The sequence below is a fragment of the Anas platyrhynchos genome, chromosome 16 (genome assembly GCF_047663525.1).
Source record: "Anas platyrhynchos isolate ZD024472 breed Pekin duck chromosome 16, IASCAAS_PekinDuck_T2T, whole genome shotgun sequence".
Classification (NCBI taxonomy): domain Eukaryota; kingdom Metazoa; phylum Chordata; class Aves; order Anseriformes; family Anatidae; genus Anas; species Anas platyrhynchos.
In genome coordinates, this window is record NC_092602.1 from 13,289,714 (window position 1) to 13,308,796 (window position 19,083).

Sequence of the window (19,083 nt, forward strand, 5' to 3'; positions counted from 1 at the left end):
ACTTTGGGAGAGTCAAAATTTGCTTTGGTTTTGTCGTCTGTCTTCCTCCAGAACATTAGGAGCACAGACTAAAATGTAAACCTTTTGTAATGACAGAGTTGACAGACTTGAGCCCTGTACCTCAAAGTTTATTTTTGCCTTGAACAATTTTATACATTATTCCATATTTGCAAGAGATAAATGCATCTTGGAGACTGCTTAAAGGACACATGCAGTGCCCAGTCCACCCTGCTTTTGTATAGCAGCCATAGAAAACAAAGTGGAGAGAGAAAACTCCAGTTGCTTTTGCTATAGGTAAATTAGGCAGCCTGAAAGTGTTCTGCTGGGAGTTGTCCTTAGGAATTAGCAGCTGGTTGAGGAAGCTGTTTGGTAAAGATGTGCTGAGCAGTGCCTAAAAGCTGTCCTCATGACTCAATATTTCTGTCATGTGTCAGCACCTGGTGAACACACTGATGTCAGTGTTACATTTAGTATTGTAACCATCCCTGACAAGATGAAATATGGTCTTTGAATTCCAGGAACATATGGGATTATTGAGAAAGAAAATTGTGTGAACAAGGGCAATTATAGGAATAACTATCCATGGCATAGACTACACTGAGTCATCCAAGCATAACATGGATATAATGAAAATATTTTTAAAGGCAAACATGATGTAAACCAGTGCCAAAATTATCTAATTTATTATTCTGTCATGAATGATAAATGTAAAAAGAGAAAGAAAATAAGAAAAAAGAAAAAAAAAAAAACAACAAACAAACCAACCACAAATTCTGTTTCACAGAATAATGAGAAGGCATTCCTTTGTGCACTCCTTGCTACCTGATTTGGGTGCTTACAAAGGTATCGAGGCTTCTTTGTAATGGGTATTTGAAAGACAATGAGATATGTTTCCCATCTAAATTCCAATCTGTAAGTTTTCAGGTTATTCATCACTACAAATTTCCCCTCCTATTTAACTTCCTGTTGACACCCCACCACGTCTACACAGCCAATGAAGGAGGCAGTTGGCAGCCTATATATTATAGCAGAACTAGCTTTAACCTTGAAAATGTCATCTACAGGATTGTACCCCTATGATGATGAGCTTTTGGAGCTGATTGCTCTTTGAGATGTAACTTTTCTGGACTTACATGATCATTTTAAGAGAATGGTGAGGGTAATAAGGTTTGACTACAACATGCATTAGGAAAATTAGTCATAATTTTTGTTTTGCCTTTCATTCTTACCCATCATCCTGCTGAAGGGTGAAATTAGTCCTAGAGCCAAAGCTGCAGTCTCTGAGGCACTCGGATGAGGCGTGAACCTTGGGCTGGTTTTCTGCTCTGGTTGTACTCAATTCCAGAAGCACTCTCCCCGTTACAAAGGCTGCATGTTGGCTGTCCTGGAGAGACAGAGGACTCCCACCTCTTCAATGCAGCTCTGGGGCATCATAAAGTGAATTGGTTTTACTCTGAGGCAGCATATGTGGCAGGTGGGCCTGATTGCCCTACTTCCTATGCCAGGTTGCTGCCATGAATCATTTAGACTGCAACCACATGAGAAGGATGTTCCTACAGCTGTAGGAAAAAAAGGAGAGTGGAGAAATCTGTCCCCATGCACCAGTAATTAACAAATGCTATCCATTGTAACAAGAAAAAATGGAGTGTAAATGTGGAAGGCAGTAGTAGAGGGGGGACATGGCAAAGGTTAGGGCCACGCCATAAATGCTTTTGTCCTCAGCACTGGAGCCAGCAGTAGGTGAAAGAACCAAAATCACTGTGTAGCATTCGTATTTAGTAATAAATGCTCTGCTTGTCAACTATGAGTTTCAAAGCACTTAGTGAAGAGGATGGTATCATTATCTTCATTTCAGTGATGGGATAAACACATAGTCAGGAAAAGTTACTTGCTGAAGGGCATGCAGCAGGGTAAGAGCAGAGCAATGACAAAACCCCTACTTTTTCTGAAACAATGTCCTTTCTGACTGTACCTGTGCTGCCAAACACCCAAAACATGGGCAACTGGCAAGACCTGATAGTCACCACAGCTGCTTGGCTGCAAGAGAATGCAAAATGCCACTAAAGTTAACTGGCACGTGCATCCCTCTCCTCCTGTACTGCAAGTTCTCTGTCCCCAGCCGCAGAAGACAATGGGGAGAATGCTGGTGTGGTGATGGGAGGAGACTTGGGAAAGTATCTTGTATTTTGCATATATACATGCAAATATATATATATATATTTTATATATTTTTTTTGCATATATACATGCAAAATACAAGATACTTTCCCAAGTCTCCTCCCATACATGTATATGTACATATACGCACATATGTACACACACACAGATTCATATAGACAAAATATACAGCGTACAGCATCTCCCCATCTCTGTTACATTCAGAGACCTGGCCGAATGAGAAGTTTTCCCTTGGAGGCAGAAGCTGACACTCGGAGCTCTGTTTGTCACACCCATAAGCATAATTCTCACCCAGGTCTTGACCCTGCCCAGCTTATTGGAATGGTTGTGATAGGAGAAATAATGTGCTGCAGATGCTTCTTGAAACAAGCTCCACCCTTAAAGGGGAGGGAATGTTTCTGCTCAGCATATTCTGTCAGTGTAAACTTCAATACAAAAACACTGGCTGCACAGTACCTGGGCCACAGCAGACCACATGATGCAAATATGATTTCTCATATGAGTTAAGCTCTGCTTGTCTGAGCATAACACTAGCACTTATAGAGAACCATTGTTTTTATACCCATGTTTATAAAACCTGTCAAAATAATAATTTGAATGAATACAAAGTTATTTTAGGAAATTAAGATTTCTTATTTATTTGGGAAAAAAAAAAAAAAACAACAAACCACCAACAAACAAACAACAAAACTAAATTATTTTCCTACTTACTGGCAAAGTCATTCCTGCTACATTATGTATTTTAAAACTCACATCTCATTCAATTAAGATTTCATACCATTGACAAAATGATGCTGTCCTGAAAACAAATACTGCAAAAGCTGCTATATACAAGCCCATAAATAAACTGCAAGATTTCCAGGCTTCAAAGACTGAGGACAGGAAGAGATTGTTTAAAGAGTCATTTGCACATTTCTTATGCAGTACATTTGCTGCATTCAGTACCAACAAATACATTGAATCAAACAAAAAGAACAGACTCAGGTGGCAATAGAAAACATTTTTTTTTTGCGTATTTTTTTCACAAGATTATCAAAAGCATAAGAAACCCCATCCACACCCTGATATTATAAATACCGTGTTCTAACTTCTAACCTCATGTGACACAAACAAGATACACTGCTTCATCACAAGCAACGTTCAAAAGTTAAAGCATGGGATGCGCGTTATCCTCAGCAGATCTCAGTAGATACAGCATAATGATGCTCCCTCAATACATAATACATTTATGTCACATTCTCAAGTATAAAACCAAAAACATACTCTTCTTATTTTTGATAAACTACTTTAAAATATGGTATACCTGGATGAAAACCAGATTTAGTCCTTCATACTACTGGCATTTTGTACTGTCATTTGTATGTTGTGTGCTGTTTTCAAATGGATTTTGGGCAGCGATGTGGGTGACCAATGTACATCCAGCACAGGAGGAAATGGATGCAGTGAAAACCATGTAGAAAGGATTATTCTTAAAAAATAACATTTTAAAAAAAGCTTTGATATGTCCTGTTTCATTCATAGAACTTTTTATGCTACAATAAAATGAATGGAAGAGAAATTATCAAGGAGGGTCTAAATCTATATCCATGGTCACAGTGTTAAAAACAAAAGCAAAACAAATAAAAAGGAAAAAAAAAAAACCCACACACAAAACAAATGCTCCAGTATCAAAAAAAAAAAAAAAAAAAAAAAAAAAAAAAAAAAAGCTTAAAAGCTTAAATACGTTGTCTGCACACAAAGTAGACACTTCATACTCTGTTGTCACAGTACTGTTACAATCTCCTCTGTACATTCTGAGGGCTCCTTCTGCTGCATCTTTTGGGAAAAAAGAAAAACATTCTCAGGCCAAGAAAAGCCAGTATATTTGCAGAGCTGTAAGACAGTCCAATGCATAAAAAGCTAGGAAAAAGCCATACACAAAAGCCAAAAAAAAAAAAAAAAAAAAAAAGACATAGAAGTTTAGATATTTAGCTTTCACTGACCCTCTCTTTATAGTTAGCTGTCAACAACTTGTGTTTATTTACCAACAGGCAACACAAGATTAGAAGCCTGTATATTTTATGTATGTATATCTATATGCATATATGCAACGTGTCACATTCTGCTCTGTTCTAGCTGCATAAATTCAGTGTATGTCTGGGAAACAAATAATTTGTGTAGACTGATTTAATTTGTAGCCACAGACAGATTGTGGGGTTTCAGTTTGGTGACCATACCAATTCTTGGCCAGGATGGAGAGAAGTCAACGGGAGTTGGAAAAGCTTGGTCCAAATTGAAGTAGATTGGTTTTGTTTTGTTGCTTTTGGTATTTTCTTAGTACAGGAAGGAAACATGGAGAAAATTTGCTTTGGATCAATAAAAAATGAAACACATTGATGTTTTCTGAACTTTCAACTCCATTTCTTTTGGATGAAGCTTTTCACTAAGTTCAGTCCTAACTGAGACATGCTTTGTCTTCCCTAATTTATTTATTCTTTCTAAAATTTACTATCAAATAAACAATTTCCCACCTGCACATCAGGGTGCAAATGTGCAAATGCCTTTTTTCTTCAAAATCAGTAGCAGGTATCTTGCTAGAATCACTGGGGCCAGAAGTCCTACTTTTGTAATGCTTTGCTAGCCCATTAGGACAGCCTATATAATTCTTTGGTAATTCCTACATCCCAGTATAAGTGAGCTGGGGAGACACCTACTGCAAACAAGAGGAGCTGGGGATAAGGAGATGTGGCTGCACAGCCACTCTGCAAAAAGGCACTCATCTTTGGCAATTAGTCTTGGGGACCCTGGCTGCTGAGTAAATCCTAGACCAATTCACATATTCTGGGGCTCTGACCACCTCCATTGCTCACAGTCTGCTCTATGCCCAGCTGGAAGGGTTCATCTCTTGCACAGCCCAGATTGCACTCTCTTGTGCTTCAAACATCACTTTGGTGAACCTACAAAATACTGGTCAGAAGAAAAATTACAGTATTTTTTCCCCTTAAAGATACTTCATAGCAGTACTAAACCAGAAGTTATTAAGTGCTGAGTGGAGTTTAAAACCACAAAAGACTCAGCAGAGACCTATTTAAAAGATGCCTGTAGGTAACAATACATAGACTTATTTCTAGTTTGGCTGTCTTCACAGTATACCATTGTGTTACTTTGTGGTTGGAATACAGTGTCTCAATCTGACTGATAAAAGGAGGAAGGTAAGTCACAGTGCCAGGGTTGGATTTCCAAAGGCTTCAGTGCATTTGCAAAATGCACTTGATGGACAGTTGTTGACTGCATCCAAAGCTTCAGCTAGAGCAATACAAACACTTCGTATTGTGATATGTCAGCAGACACAAATCAGTGATAGAAATGCTGTGGACTGCTATAGGAAAACCTTAGTCATTTCTGCCTTTTCTAGGTATGATGTAAACAGCAATATCTAAAAGACTAATAGGCCATGTATAGGAGTATTACATGTTTCGTATACTGTTCATGTGTATAAAGACATGTGTGTATATTAGCCTTGCTAATTCCATGCCCATGTCTGGCAGCTGAATAGCTTGAATTTGGTTCTCCCCCAAGTCCTGGTTTCTTTGTAGTATTTAAATTAATCACCACACTACGTATTTTGAATAAGCGTCACTTCAATAATTGCATTCTGTAAGGTAATAAATGTAAACAGAGAGTGCACAGCAAGACCAGAAGTGCCCCATTACAACATCACAATGGGAAACATTTTATTTTAGAGCATAAAAATCCATCTTTCCCGAAGTATGTTGCCTTTCCTCGGTTCTGGGAGCTGGAATGGTTCAGACAGAATAAACTCTTCTTGCATACCTAGTGTTTTCATCATTGCTGACAAGACCATCCAGTGTATATTTGTGCTAGTTACTTTTAGATGCTGCTAACAGGCAAGTGGTAGAATGTGGTAGTTTCAAAGGCAAGCAGATGAGCGCTATTTAGTTGACAAAATATGGCAATTTCCAATTTATTAGGCAGTGATTAAAAAAGCAGTTTTCTACTGGTATTAACAGTGAGAAAAAAACTGGTGGACACTGTGACAGAAGTCCTGAATGTATGGCTTGATTTTCACTGAGGAGCTGGTATTACTGTCAGACTGCTGATAAATCAATGCGGTTGGCTGAATTGGTGCTTTTATCCCAGGTGTTCAGCTTTGTGGGGGTTGTGCCTGGCCTGTTCCCAGTCATCTAGAAAAAATAATATTGAAAGTAGATTTATTTATTTTGCTAAACCACTCTTGTCTGATGAAATAAAAGCTTGAAAGCATCTATTTAGGTTACAACATTGTCATGGAGTCTTGAGAGCATATGCCATAAAGGATTTTTAATAGTTATTGCCAAGATCTAAGGTGATTGGCAGCGATCACTTAATAATACCTATCACTTCAGAAGTCTGGCTCTTTATAAAAACAAATGTATTTTGCCTCAAGACAATTTATGGAGAGCTGGAAAAGCATATGCACACATTGATTTATTTAAGAGTTTATTTCTCAGACTTAAATGTAAAAGTGCCCTATCAAAAAGTCATAGTCATCAGACAAATACATTGCCAAAGTGCAGCTTGAATGCATAATATGAAGTCCATTACAAGACATGGGAATAGTCTCACTGGGCTGTACTCCAGGCTGCTAAAACTTGTTTACTTCCATTTCATAGTTTACCAGAAAGTAGAATTTTGACCTTCGCTTTCAAAACACATATTGTAGCTGCAACGTAATACTTGAAGGTTCCACCTGTCTACGCCATGCATTAAGTTAGGTGCTCATGTGCCTTCTGAGTCCTGGTCTTTCAACAGAGTTTAATGTGGAACACTTTCTAGTACAATACACAGGAAAAAAAAGAAAAGACATACTCACAATGTCTGAATTGAAGGGTTTCACATTGATGTTGCGAGTTGAGCTACTGGTAAGGGACCAGACCTTGGTTTTGTGCTTAAAAGCAGCTCTAACCTTTGGGAAAAAAATAAAAATAAAAGAAGATAGAAAGAAGATTTCTTTGAAAATGTTGTGTGCGTTTTCTCGGGTACAGCCTACAATTACGTCCCCATTAGCATTCCTCAAGATTAATGTCCCTAAAAACAACACAGTGTACTAAAAACATGAACCAAAAACTGCAGTCTGCCTCTTCATTTTTCTTTGTATTTAAAGTCTTATTTTAAATTTTAACTTCTCATTTCAATTATGCATAGATTAAATACAAAACATTTTATAACCTCATTGGATCTCATTTCTCTGACAATATTTTCATGCTATCTTGGTTATCCCATACTTCTACATACATGTCCAAGATATGACTGTATTGCTACTCATCTTGTTAGAAAAAAAATATTAATAAAAGTAATAATAGAAAAAAAAATGCAGGGTATGTAAACATAAGAAAATTGTCTGCTCTTAATACGTATAGTAGCTAAATCAAGATGTAAGTTCAAACTGCAGTGAAAAAAAGATGAAAAGGAGATGTTAGGAGGTGCAGTAGCAAGGCACTGAGACAAACTGAGGGAGGCTGAGGGGTTCAGTCATGGGGCTTTTGCAGATTTTGCTTTACAGTCTCTGTTTTACTCCCATGGTAAGAAGTAAAGCACCCTTGCAGTTTTTTAGACATGCATAGCGTGCAACAAAGCCAATAGGACCTGCTCTCCAAAAATGCCAATTTGTGTTACCTATACATGAACTATTTTTTGAGGATTCAAATTCTGAAAGGTTTCTGAATTTAATTTCTCATTTGGTTTTGGTTAAAATGGTAGTAATTCAAATATTTTTATTTGATGTGACATTTGATGCTTGACAGAAGGAGGAAAGCTTTCTGAGCGTGGGAGAAAATAGGATAAAGAAATATTTTCCTCTATACCTTGAACCTGCCTGCTTAACTTTAATTGATTCCAATAGAGATCAAGAATTTCACAGTCAGTCTTGACTCTTTAAGCTGACTGTAGCAAAGGTCATGTCAATGCTCTAAGATTGAATATGTTGGCAAATATTAATGAAAAATAACTTTAGTGAAACAACTCCACAGAAGAGTGCTTTTGATGCCGAGGAAGAAGAAATAGGTGATAGAGAAGCTCTGCAGCGTCCAAAAGGAATTGCTGCGGAAGAATCCAAGCAGTACCCCTGTCAGCATGCTGGAAATGTTTTTTTTATAAGAAACTTTCATTATCTGTAATGCATTTTGCTGAGGATTTTCTGCTCTCTGCTATGGGAGGAGGGGATGCTGGGAGCTCCCAGCGCAGCAGAGATGGTCTCTGTGACAGTCATGCCTTGGCTTTACCCGAGCTGCTCGGAGACAGCCTTCATGCAAAAGATGCGTCTTGGTCCATTGTGAAAAACCCTGCTTCCAGCCAAGAAAAATACCTGGAATATGTTCTACTCTGTTTAGTTTCCCATTAAGAATTGCATGAGCAGTCTCCAAAAGTATGTTTTGCTGAGATTAATGTTTATTTTCCTCTCTGGAACTGCAGATGTAACAAAGACAGAGGCTCCCTAGCAGGGACTGCCAGAGTGAGTCCTGCTGCCACTGCCTAAACATCCTCCCTCAGCAGCACAGTCCGTGCCCTGCTCATCCCTCCAGCCCTCGGGACTGCACCTCTCCTTCATCTTGAGCTGCCTTCTCTCAGCTTTTTTTGGAAATGCTTCTTTCTTATGTTAAATAAAGTAAATGCCAAACCTGGGTCAAAACTCTGTAAGCCATAAAATCACTAACAGTCATGTGTTTATTGAAGGAAAAAAGAAATCAACTCCATAGCAGGCAACAATAATGGGGACTTTTTTTTGTCTTACACTCATGTTACGTGAATTTCTTAACACCAAATTTTTGGACTCCATTTTGTAACATACCTCTGAATTCAGAAGACAGTGAAAAAGGAACATGAAAAATCCCTGAAAACAGATAAAAGGGAGAAGGGTGAAGACTGTGAAGAATAACATATAACAACATATTTCTCACTGTATTGTATAAAGCATGTACCAAGTAGATGGAGCTCTATAAATACACTGAAGAGTAGACTTAATTGTGCCCCGTGTTAAACTGGAGAAAACTGCTGCATTAGGCTACTCTGCATCTTACCAAGACTTTTTCATGTAAAACAGCACCTCTCAAACTTTGGAGTGTTTTGGGGTGGTTGCAAATAATCCATAATTCTTGTCATGAGCTACAAGAGAACATTTTGTCTGTGCTTGAAAATGTAGAGGCAGAGGAAAATGCTTTTGGGGAAACAGCAGATACTTACTTTTTAGAAAGAGGTATTATCATTGGCAAAGTTTTCACAACAGAGTTTTAGTATCTTTAGCCTTTTTGCCCAACAGAAACCAAAAAGTTCCCAGCCCTTTCCCCCACATTCTTTTTTTTTTTTTTTTTTTCCTTAGGGGGTATTCAGCCAAACTTTTTAATTTGGATGATTTTTTTAATTTGAATGTTTAATTTGCATAAAAATTTAACCTTTTCTACTAAGGTTATTGGAGAACTGCATTACACTCGTATTTGTTCCTGAGACATCATAGGATTTGCAACAGTTAATTTTTTTCCCCTTTTGCAACCATTTTTTGGGAAGGAATTACAACATACCTGTGGACTGATGCATCTACTGAAACCTCTGCTTGAAGCTAGGCAGATGCTTGCATTCTTTCCTGAACAGAGCTATTTTTCTGGATTGGGGTTTTAAGAATCACGTGCTGCCTTCTGCAACATGCAGAGCAGCTTCCCTTTTCTCCTTGTGCTCCACCGTTCCCAGCAACTTCTGTTTGCTTTCATTTATTCTCAGTAACAAAGCCTCAAACTAACACAGAAAATTCATTCCAGTATCTTTAATGAGAGAATCTTGCCTTTACCTTTAAGAATCTTGCCTTTGATACCCAATGCTAGAAGAGTGAATCTATTTCTCAAGCTCACTGTCTCATTTATTTAATTATTGCTACTGGAAACATTAAGGAGTGGGGTGAAAGTTCTGTTCATACCGAGACTAAACAATTGCCAGCACTGTATGATCAGCACAGACATAAAAGACACAGGAAAGAACATAGAAAAAAAAAATCCAATAAATACAAGCATGTGAAAACATTACTAATGATCCAGTTACTGGATCTCAACAGCAGTTCGGTATCCATAACCTTTCCCACCATTCCCACCAGGTACTTACTTGTAGTGAATTGAAAACAGCAAACATATACTGAAATACCAACGTGTGGGTATTGACAGCCAGAATCCCAAAGATCCACGAGCTTCCCAAGATTGGTAAGAGAACAGCAACGGCTTTAGCTGTTAGTCTGAAAGAGAAAATAATGATGGGAAATGTGATGAGACAGTTAAACAAGTTTCAGACCACACACTAGGGAATTTATCAATTACTTCCTGGCAGAAGGGCAGTGTGTCTATGACTCTCTTTGCCATAAAATTTTGCCATAAAATTCTTTTAATGGGCGAGTCTCTTAATTATACATTCCTCATCTATGAAAATGGAGATAACAGAATTTTTATGTCACATGGAATAAAAACAGACTGAGAGAGGCAGTAACTCAGGGTGCTGGGGAAGAGATGGAGAGATAGTCATATAGCTGCTATAGCCATGTCTTCAGTCTGCAGTGAACTATACTCCTTTCTTCAGTGAGGAATAGTAAGTGTAAGCGTCAAATACAGAGAGCAGAAACTTGGAACAGAGGCAGGATCACATGGAAAACAAACAAACAAACAAACAAACCACTATGTAGTATATCAAAAATACATTTGCTCAGCTTGACTCACTAGTCAAGACAGCTTGGTATTATTGCTCTTCTAGAAAGCGACTTGGGATTTTTAATCACCACAAATGGGAAAAAATGCTATCTGCCTCTGCCAAACATAAATCCTTTAACACCAAGATGCTTTTCTGCAACCTCCCTTCTTTGTTCAGAGCTGATTCAGAGAAATGTATGCCAAATATTGAAAAAAGTGACTTGTGTTTCTTGGAGGTGTCCCCTGATATACGTTCTCTCTGCTTAGCTTGGAGTATTTGGCAGAATTTCAGAAAAAGATGATACAACAGCTGAAAAGGTAACAGCACCGAGAAAATAAGAGGGATTTTTGTTTTAGCCTTAATGAGCTATGTATGGGATGTTTGTTATAATGGAAGATTAAAAGAAATTGTAGTATACCAGAGAATTAAATGATCACAGAAAACTTTCTGCAGCAGCTGAATTCTGAGGATTTAATTCTATATAATTCGGTTCTTGTGCTCATTTTCTGCATTGACGTAAACATTGCAAATATCTCCCTCTGCATCAGAATGCTACTCATCCGCTTCCAAGAAAGGTAGGCTCAGCTGATGAAATGTAACTCTCTGAGATTATTGCTTATCTCACACAATTGTGTTCTCCTTATGAAGCCCTCGGAGCATCATCTCTGATTGATGCTAATGAATTGCACTAAAGAATTATACTTCTGTGTCTGCGTACACCCTGTAATATTGGCTGCAAGAGTATTGTAGTAATAGCCCTACAGAGTGTTCCTAGTGTAATCACAGAAAAAACTAAGACAACAGGATTACTCTAGAGAGGTGCTTGGCAGAGGATGTTAGGTATGTCTGAAACAGATCCGATCACAGCAGATAGTTCTGTCGTTGGTGGGTCAATGTGGCAATTCAGCTGCAGCTGCTAGCACCAAGTCCCTGATCAGAAAGGTAGGAGTATGTGTTCAGAGAACCACAGAATCACAGAATTGTCTAGGTTGGAAGAGACCTCAAAATCATCTAGTCCAACCTCTGACCTAACTAAACCAACAAGTCCTCCACTAAACCATATCGCTAAGTTCAACATCTAAATGTCTTTTAAAGACCTCCAGGGATGGTGACTCCACCACTATCCTGGGCAGCCCATTCCAATGCCTAACAACCCTTTCAGTAAAGAAGTTGTTCCTAAAACACCCCTGGTGCAACTTTAGCCCGTTTCTCCTCGTCCTGTCACTCTGCTTGGCTTTTCTAATAGGGATATGGTGGTCCATCCAATCTAACCCAAGACAACAGTCCTGGTTTTAGCCTGATCCATCTGTTTCTTGATTAAGACAATAAACACCTCCACAGATGGTGTTCACATCTGTTGGAGCCAGTAAAGGCAGGTATAATGTAAGGCAAGGCCAGGTGACTCATTAGGAGTTAAGTCACCACTTGCTTCTCCCAATAAATGCCACGCACCCAGTTCACGGCACTGAGCAGTCATGATGTCTGTCCACTCTTTAATCATGCAAAACTCCTCACGAATCCCACAGGACAAAACACACTTGCTGTCAAAACCCTACTAACTAGGCAGCCCACTGCTATTTTGCCTGTCAAGGATGAATAGCTGTTGAACCTTTGAACAGCCAGGCATCACATTCACAGTGACAGCTATCAAAAGACAAACTCTTCCTCTGTGGCAGATGAGCGCAGTGTTGGTGGCACAAGGCAGAAAGCACAAGGAAGGAAACTGCCCCTGCCCCTACTTTGAAACGTCCTGCACCAGAGATCTGATTGTTATTTACCACAGAGCTTACAAGCATGGACTTAACTCCTGTTGTGGTCCACTGGATTTGAGCACATTCTTACACTTCAATATGTGTTTAAGATATTTAGTGTATAAAGAAGACCAGAAAACAGTAAAGGGAACACAAGCTGGGAGAATCTAAAAGTCAGTTCACACTTAAAAAAAAGCTTCATTTCTCAGAAATTAGAAGATTTTTATTTAGCTAGAAGCCTATACAGGAGAAAAAGTTGTTTTAGGGAGATTAATGTTGTACTTCTGCCTTTTAGCCCCTTGTACAGGTTAAAGTACAGGTTCAGGAGAGAAGTGAATAGAGCTGCATGACAAGAGACCACTTATAATTACAACACAAGACAAATGAGAGTGTTGTACAACACGATTCAATGAAGCAATCTTTTAATGAAATACTTAGATCCAAGGCATCTCATTCATTTCAGTGACCTGATCACTACATTATATCCTTGATTAAAAGTGTGTGTTGAAACATTGCATGGGATTCAGGTTTATTGGGAAATCTGGGACAGGGAAGAATCAGGAATCTTTTTTGCCTCTATTGATAAGCATCTTAATTTCCTTGGCCATGAAAATTTCTGCACAATTTAATTTAATTCTGCAAAGAGTTTGTTCAGCCAGAAAATGAAAGAATACAATAAAGCCTGAGCTCTCTTATTTAATTACAATATGCATTTAAGAAGATACAATTTTAAATCAGCCAAGTGATAGAAGTTTATTTTCATGAATCAAGGATGTTTTGTTTTTCTCTGTAGAGATTAAAGTTCATCACCTCAACTGTAACATAAGAGATGTGCTACACTGGGGAACTGCCAGCAGACTGCCTCTTGCAACAAACACGGAGCAGAAAGACAACTATAACCTACAGAGCTCTCGTGCCTTCAGGAAAATGCATCTTCAGATCAGACAGTGGTACATGAACACCCAGAGGATGGATCAGGTAGATTCAGACTCCATGATGGTCTGGAATTCCCCCCTAACCTGATACAGTAGGTGATTGATATGCCCAACACAGCTACACTTGTAAACACTTTTCATTAAAAAACACTTTTTTTTTTTTCTCTTTAATTCCCACACTATTTTTATAAAACTTGCGGTTTGAAATATAATCTTCCCTACCTGGTTTGTTGCCAGAAATTTCATTATTTCTTTTTGAGTCAGCATAAAAAGCTTCATCAGTAACTTGTAGTTTGTGGGAGAATTGAGTTACGTGCTCAGCTGCAATGTTCTTAAAATCGTTCTTACAGTTTGGATTTTCAGTAACTTTTAACATCACGAATGTCTTGTGTTTCTTTTTTAAAACAAACAAACAAAAAACAGGTAAAGATAAAGACTGCTCGCTTGCTCACTTTTTATCACAGGTTTCAGCACTTACTCAGCAAAACTACATATCTAAAAAAGAAAACAAAATACAGATGTGTGGGATTTTTCATGCACATGTACGCATGTTTCATAACCACCCATTTACACAAGCAGTCGTTTGAGGATGAAATTCTTTTAAGACTATCTAACAGTCTGTTCTGCCTCTGTATCACTTAAATTTCATTGTCTTTTAAAAATTACCTTAATTATTTGCTTGCTTTGAAATTCACCCTATGTATGAAATTATTAGTTTAAGGTGTTTGTTCCTTTTAGTCACCAAGCAAAAGAGTCAGCTCTATTGTTTCTGGTCCTGTTTTATTTTCTTCCATTTACCCCACCCCTCCCCATCTTTATTTCATTTTGTCTTCAAAGAAGAAAAATACTATATATACTAAAAATACTATATAATATATAGTATTGTATACTATATAGTATATTATATACTATATACTATATACTATATATAATAGTACTATATAATATATATACACTATATGCAGTGTATATATATATATATATACTGTGTATATAACATATATAATTATATATATATAAATTATATAATATATAATATATAATATATAATATATAATATATAATATATATTATATATAATATATATTATATATATTATATATATTATATAATATTATATACTATATATAAAGAGAGAAAAATACTATATAAATACTAAAAATACTATGTATACTAAAATGTAAAATGCTGTGTCAGAACATTATTAAGGCTACAAGGTTAAAAATCACTGAAAAAAAAATCTAAAAAATACAAAAGTTAATGTCCCGCTAGGCACATTCATTCCACCACACTGCACATACTTTTTTTTTAATTCCCATTTTTCTTTGCTACATGAATATTTTACTAGATTAGTTCTAGTACACTAAGATATAGAGTGCAATCAAATGCGTGTTCTGTTTGGAGAAGGAATACTGCATGACTTAACTGTGCAATGTTAAAAAAAAAAAAAAAAAAAAGTCACTTCCATCATTTGAGCTTTATTTCGTCTAAAAAACTGGTGACGTGAAGAACCCACACTTTGGGGCAGAGGCAGATCCTTGCAGATATGGGGGTCTAGCTCAAACAAGGTTTCGTAAACCTTGCTAAAACCTTTCTTTGTCCTCGTGACCTAAATGCACTGAAAAGTAAAATGGCCATTGCCTAATAAAAGAACCCTTGAAATTTGTCCTGTGTGCCCCTTCTCCTCCTTTGGCCTTTGAAATCAGAACCATAATAGCAGCTTATTTGTCACATGTCCTTTTAAAAGCTCAGATAACGTTGCTCTTCTGCAGTCTAATAGCATTACGTTTTGTAAGCTTTTTGTGTCTCTGCATCTGTGTACACTGACTGATCAGCCCTGGGACTAATTAATTAAGAACAAAGCAAAAGCAGCACAAGCTTTCTTTTCTCCTTTCTATTGTTTCCTTTTGCCAGTATATTTTTAAACATATGTACTCGTTATTACTTTATAATATAGAAAACTTCTGTAAAATACAAAAAACTATCTTGAGTCTGATTAAATTTTTATATCTGGTGCGTATGGAATAGCCCTTGGGATATTCCTGGCTGTACACAGCCTATCTATCGAGTCAGGCTACTCTTAACGATATTTCTCACTCTGCCCAGTACTAATGATCTCTGCAGCTGCACTGCAGAGCCTTCTGAAGTGCTGCTCACCAAGAATCACTTTGGTGTGACTTGATTGCATTCTGATTCACACAGCTGTTTATTGCAAAAAGAAAGCAGTGATGAGTTGGTATTGCCCTGTGCCTGTCCTGCCATCACATGTGCAGAGGCAGCTCTGCAGGTGTTGATGTAAGCTCATACATCATTCCACTCACCTGAGCACTTGTGCATGAATGCAGCTGTGTGGGAGGGCATGATGGAGTCCTAAGAAAATCCTCAGAATTTTTTTTCTGGTACACTTCTTACAAAAGCAGCATTCACTTTCTCCATTAATTGCTAATACTGCGTGGGCACGGACAGCAAAAAAGCTCATTCTTCAGGACCTTTGTCAAACTGTCATTTAGCATGTGCTCACCCTTTAAATTGCCCAGTAGAAAAAAAGAAAATGCAATTTTCTTCCTTTTTCTTGTTCTTACATGTACAGTTTAATTCTAGTTCCTGAGAAGTAAACTTTGCTCACCAGAGACCTTCCATTCCAAATTTCTTCATTTGGTTTTTGCTTGATTGCTTTAGTTTTAGCATTTATTTCAGTGTAGGATTGTTATTTTCTGTCTTTCTCAGTAAGAGATGGACTGTCACCCAGTGGTTTATACCAGATGAAGTCCTGAACTCCACATTAATCAATTATTGGACAGAAGGAAGTTTTCTAAGTTGGATAATTGTTGTAGTTATATTGCAGCCATGGTGTGTAAGAAGTGTAGGTTTCAGCACCTCAGAGACGTACTTTCTTCACTAACATCACATAAAATCGTTGCACTGTTAGTAAAGTTTCTATGAACATTTTTCTAAGAGCAGAGGTGGCCCTTACGGTTTTATTGTATTTGCAATTGGTTTGAAATGGCTCTGCTCAATTGAGATGACTCCCTTCCCCTTATTTAATCTCTGCCCTTTTCTGTTATTGCCCTAAGCACACTGTCGATATCTTACACCAAAGCAGAATGACTACACTGACAGCTACAAGAAAGAAATTTCACTGCTTGCAGAAAGAAAACTTTATTACTCCTGTGAAGGGGACCCCTAATTCACAAATCAATTTTATTGGGCATATATGAAGAACTAATCTATTTAAGACTTCTGACATCCACTTTTTAGTGATGGTGCCTGCTGAACTAAGAATTAAATTCAGACCCATAAGCCAAGATTATATAATAGTTGGAGGAAACACTGTCTATAAAAGCAAAAATCCTTCACAACAATTCATCAAAATTGTGACCTGGACAAATAGGCCTTTTAACTGAAATTCTCTCTTGTTTCTGAAACTTCACTAGCCACTGTCAGCAATATCCTTTATACTTTATATATAAAAAAATAAGACCAAAAGCCTATAACTAACATTTCAGACAAACACCGTGAAAAGTTAAATTTAGCCTCAGTTTCTGATTTGTTACCTGTAACGCTCACTAAGCTCTGACCTGACAGCTGGAGAGCTGCTGGGAGACCACGTACAGCAATTCTGGCTGTGAACAGAAATGTTTCTAACTCAGTTCAGCAGCATTTCCAGCACACACCTTGCCTACCTCTTCTGCCCAGCACTCAGGCTCCATGCCCATGGGTGTGGGCACGCCGTGCAGGAGCCTTGTGTGCCATTACTCCCTGGGTGTTACCTGGCTCTCCAAGGAACAAAACCAGTGAGTTAGGTGATGATTTGCCACCAACCTCAGACAGACAAATGGAAGAATACTGATAACAATTCATTGTTTTTTGAGCGAATTAGGCAGTGAACATCAAAGAAAAGATTCAGACCAGTCTTGGGCCTGACCCAAAGACTACTGATGCCATATGGAGCCTACAGGGTCAAGCTTCCTGTTATTCCTAAATAAAAAACAACAAAGTTGGTGACAACGGCACTGGGGGTGATGTGGGAAGTGCAGCAGGGAGGCCAAAGCACAGGCCTGAGAGTCAAAATCCCAGAGGTCCCCTCCTAACTTACCAACCAATTTCCTCTGCAAAATGTGTATAAGTGATGTCAAGAGCAGGTGGGTTTTGTTGTTGCTGTTTTTGTAGTTTTTTTGTTTTTGTTTTTGTTTTTTTTTTTGTGGTTTTTGTTTGTTTGTTTTAAGCAAAATTAATCTAGCTCTGCTAGACATCTCAATCTGATGGGTAGAGCTGTGCTCTCAGACAGGGCAGACACGGATTTTAGTTCTGTGCTTCTGCAAATACACATGCACCTTTTTCTCCTCCTACATTTTGTTTTGGCTATACAGACAACAAGGCTGATTGCCCAAGGAATGTTTTCTAATTAGCAAAAACACAGACTCTAGCCTAATTGCAGATGATTTCTAGGAACTACGATAATAAATTAAAAAAAAAAAAAGTCACTGGTGAGTGCAGATGTGCAGACACAAAATGAGTCCTTTAAATTGCCATTTCCTGTCAGTAAAGTGGAGGCGATGCTACGTGCCCTTTCAAAGCAGTATTGTGAAGATGAAGAAGAATATTTACAGACACTGCAGACCATTAATTTCTGGTTAGTGCTATTTATAAGCCAGGGAAGATGCTAGCAAAATAAATAAATAAATATTAGGCTGTAACAGCAACTAAATCCAGATTGATCTTTATCACATGAACAAGAAGGGGGAGAGAGTTCCTCCTTTTCTGTTATGTGTCACATCCAACATCCAGGCCTCTCACTGCAGACCCTCAAAAGAAGGCAGGTGCTGCCAAAGCAGGGGCACTTCTACGTCTTCCCAAAAGCTAAAGCTGCCTTAGCATCCTGTACTTCTGATAAATAAGAAAGGCTCCTCCTTCTGAATTTCCAGCCTATAACCTTGGACTCAATATAGGATTTAAGGCAATCTTGGTCTCCTTGCTCAGTCGGCAGCCGTTGTGGAGGGAGCACTGGCCCTCTTCTACATGTTGTCCTGCAGCCTTTCCCAAGACCCATTTTGTTTTTCTCACTGTGGCTGTCAGTGTTTGGAGGAGTTGTCCTTGGAGCTAGGTACAAGCCCTGTCCTTCAAACAGATAGAGAGAGTTAAGCTCTGACCTTTCATGGGACAGGTGGGATGAGGCCCTGTTCACTGACTAGGACAGTCAATAGAGCATTTGTCCAGAAAATAGGAGGTCTGGGCTCAGATCACTCTCCTGCCCTTCCCATTTTTTTTCCAGAACATTTTGACTCCCTGCTTGATGCTCAGTCTCTCCTATTGAACCTGTTCTGCTTGTATTGAATAATTAAATATTCACTGGGTCAGAGAGATTAGTTGTGAGGCACTCACCCGAGAGGGAAGAGTCCTACATAATCCTTGCTTTATTAATATTTCCTATATTATATTAAATATTCAGTGAAGCAGGGACTGAAATTCAGGTCTCCCTTCAAAGCCTCATCAAGCCTGACAAAAATAGAGGCATGACCAGA

The 19,083-nt window shown here is 38.1% G+C and overlaps 1 protein-coding gene across 3 annotated transcripts in view; it reads right to left on the minus strand.

The window, feature by feature from the left end:
• Positions 1-5,866: 5,866 nt before the first annotated feature.
• ADGRD1 (adhesion G protein-coupled receptor D1) overlaps positions 5,867-19,083 on the minus strand; it is a 156,946-nt gene continuing 143,729 nt past the window's right edge. For all 3 annotated transcript variants that reach the window (XM_005018076.6, XM_005018078.6, XM_021271364.4), the window contains 4 exons: positions 10,303-10,429; positions 9,005-9,046; positions 7,031-7,123; positions 5,867-6,362 (listed from right to left, as the gene is read on the minus strand). In XM_005018076.6, the coding sequence (XP_005018133.4) occupies positions 6,267-6,362; positions 7,031-7,123; positions 9,005-9,046; positions 10,303-10,429 (358 nt within the window). In that variant the 3' untranslated portion in view covers positions 5,867-6,266. The remainder of the gene's footprint in view (positions 6,363-7,030; positions 7,124-9,004; positions 9,047-10,302; positions 10,430-19,083) is intronic.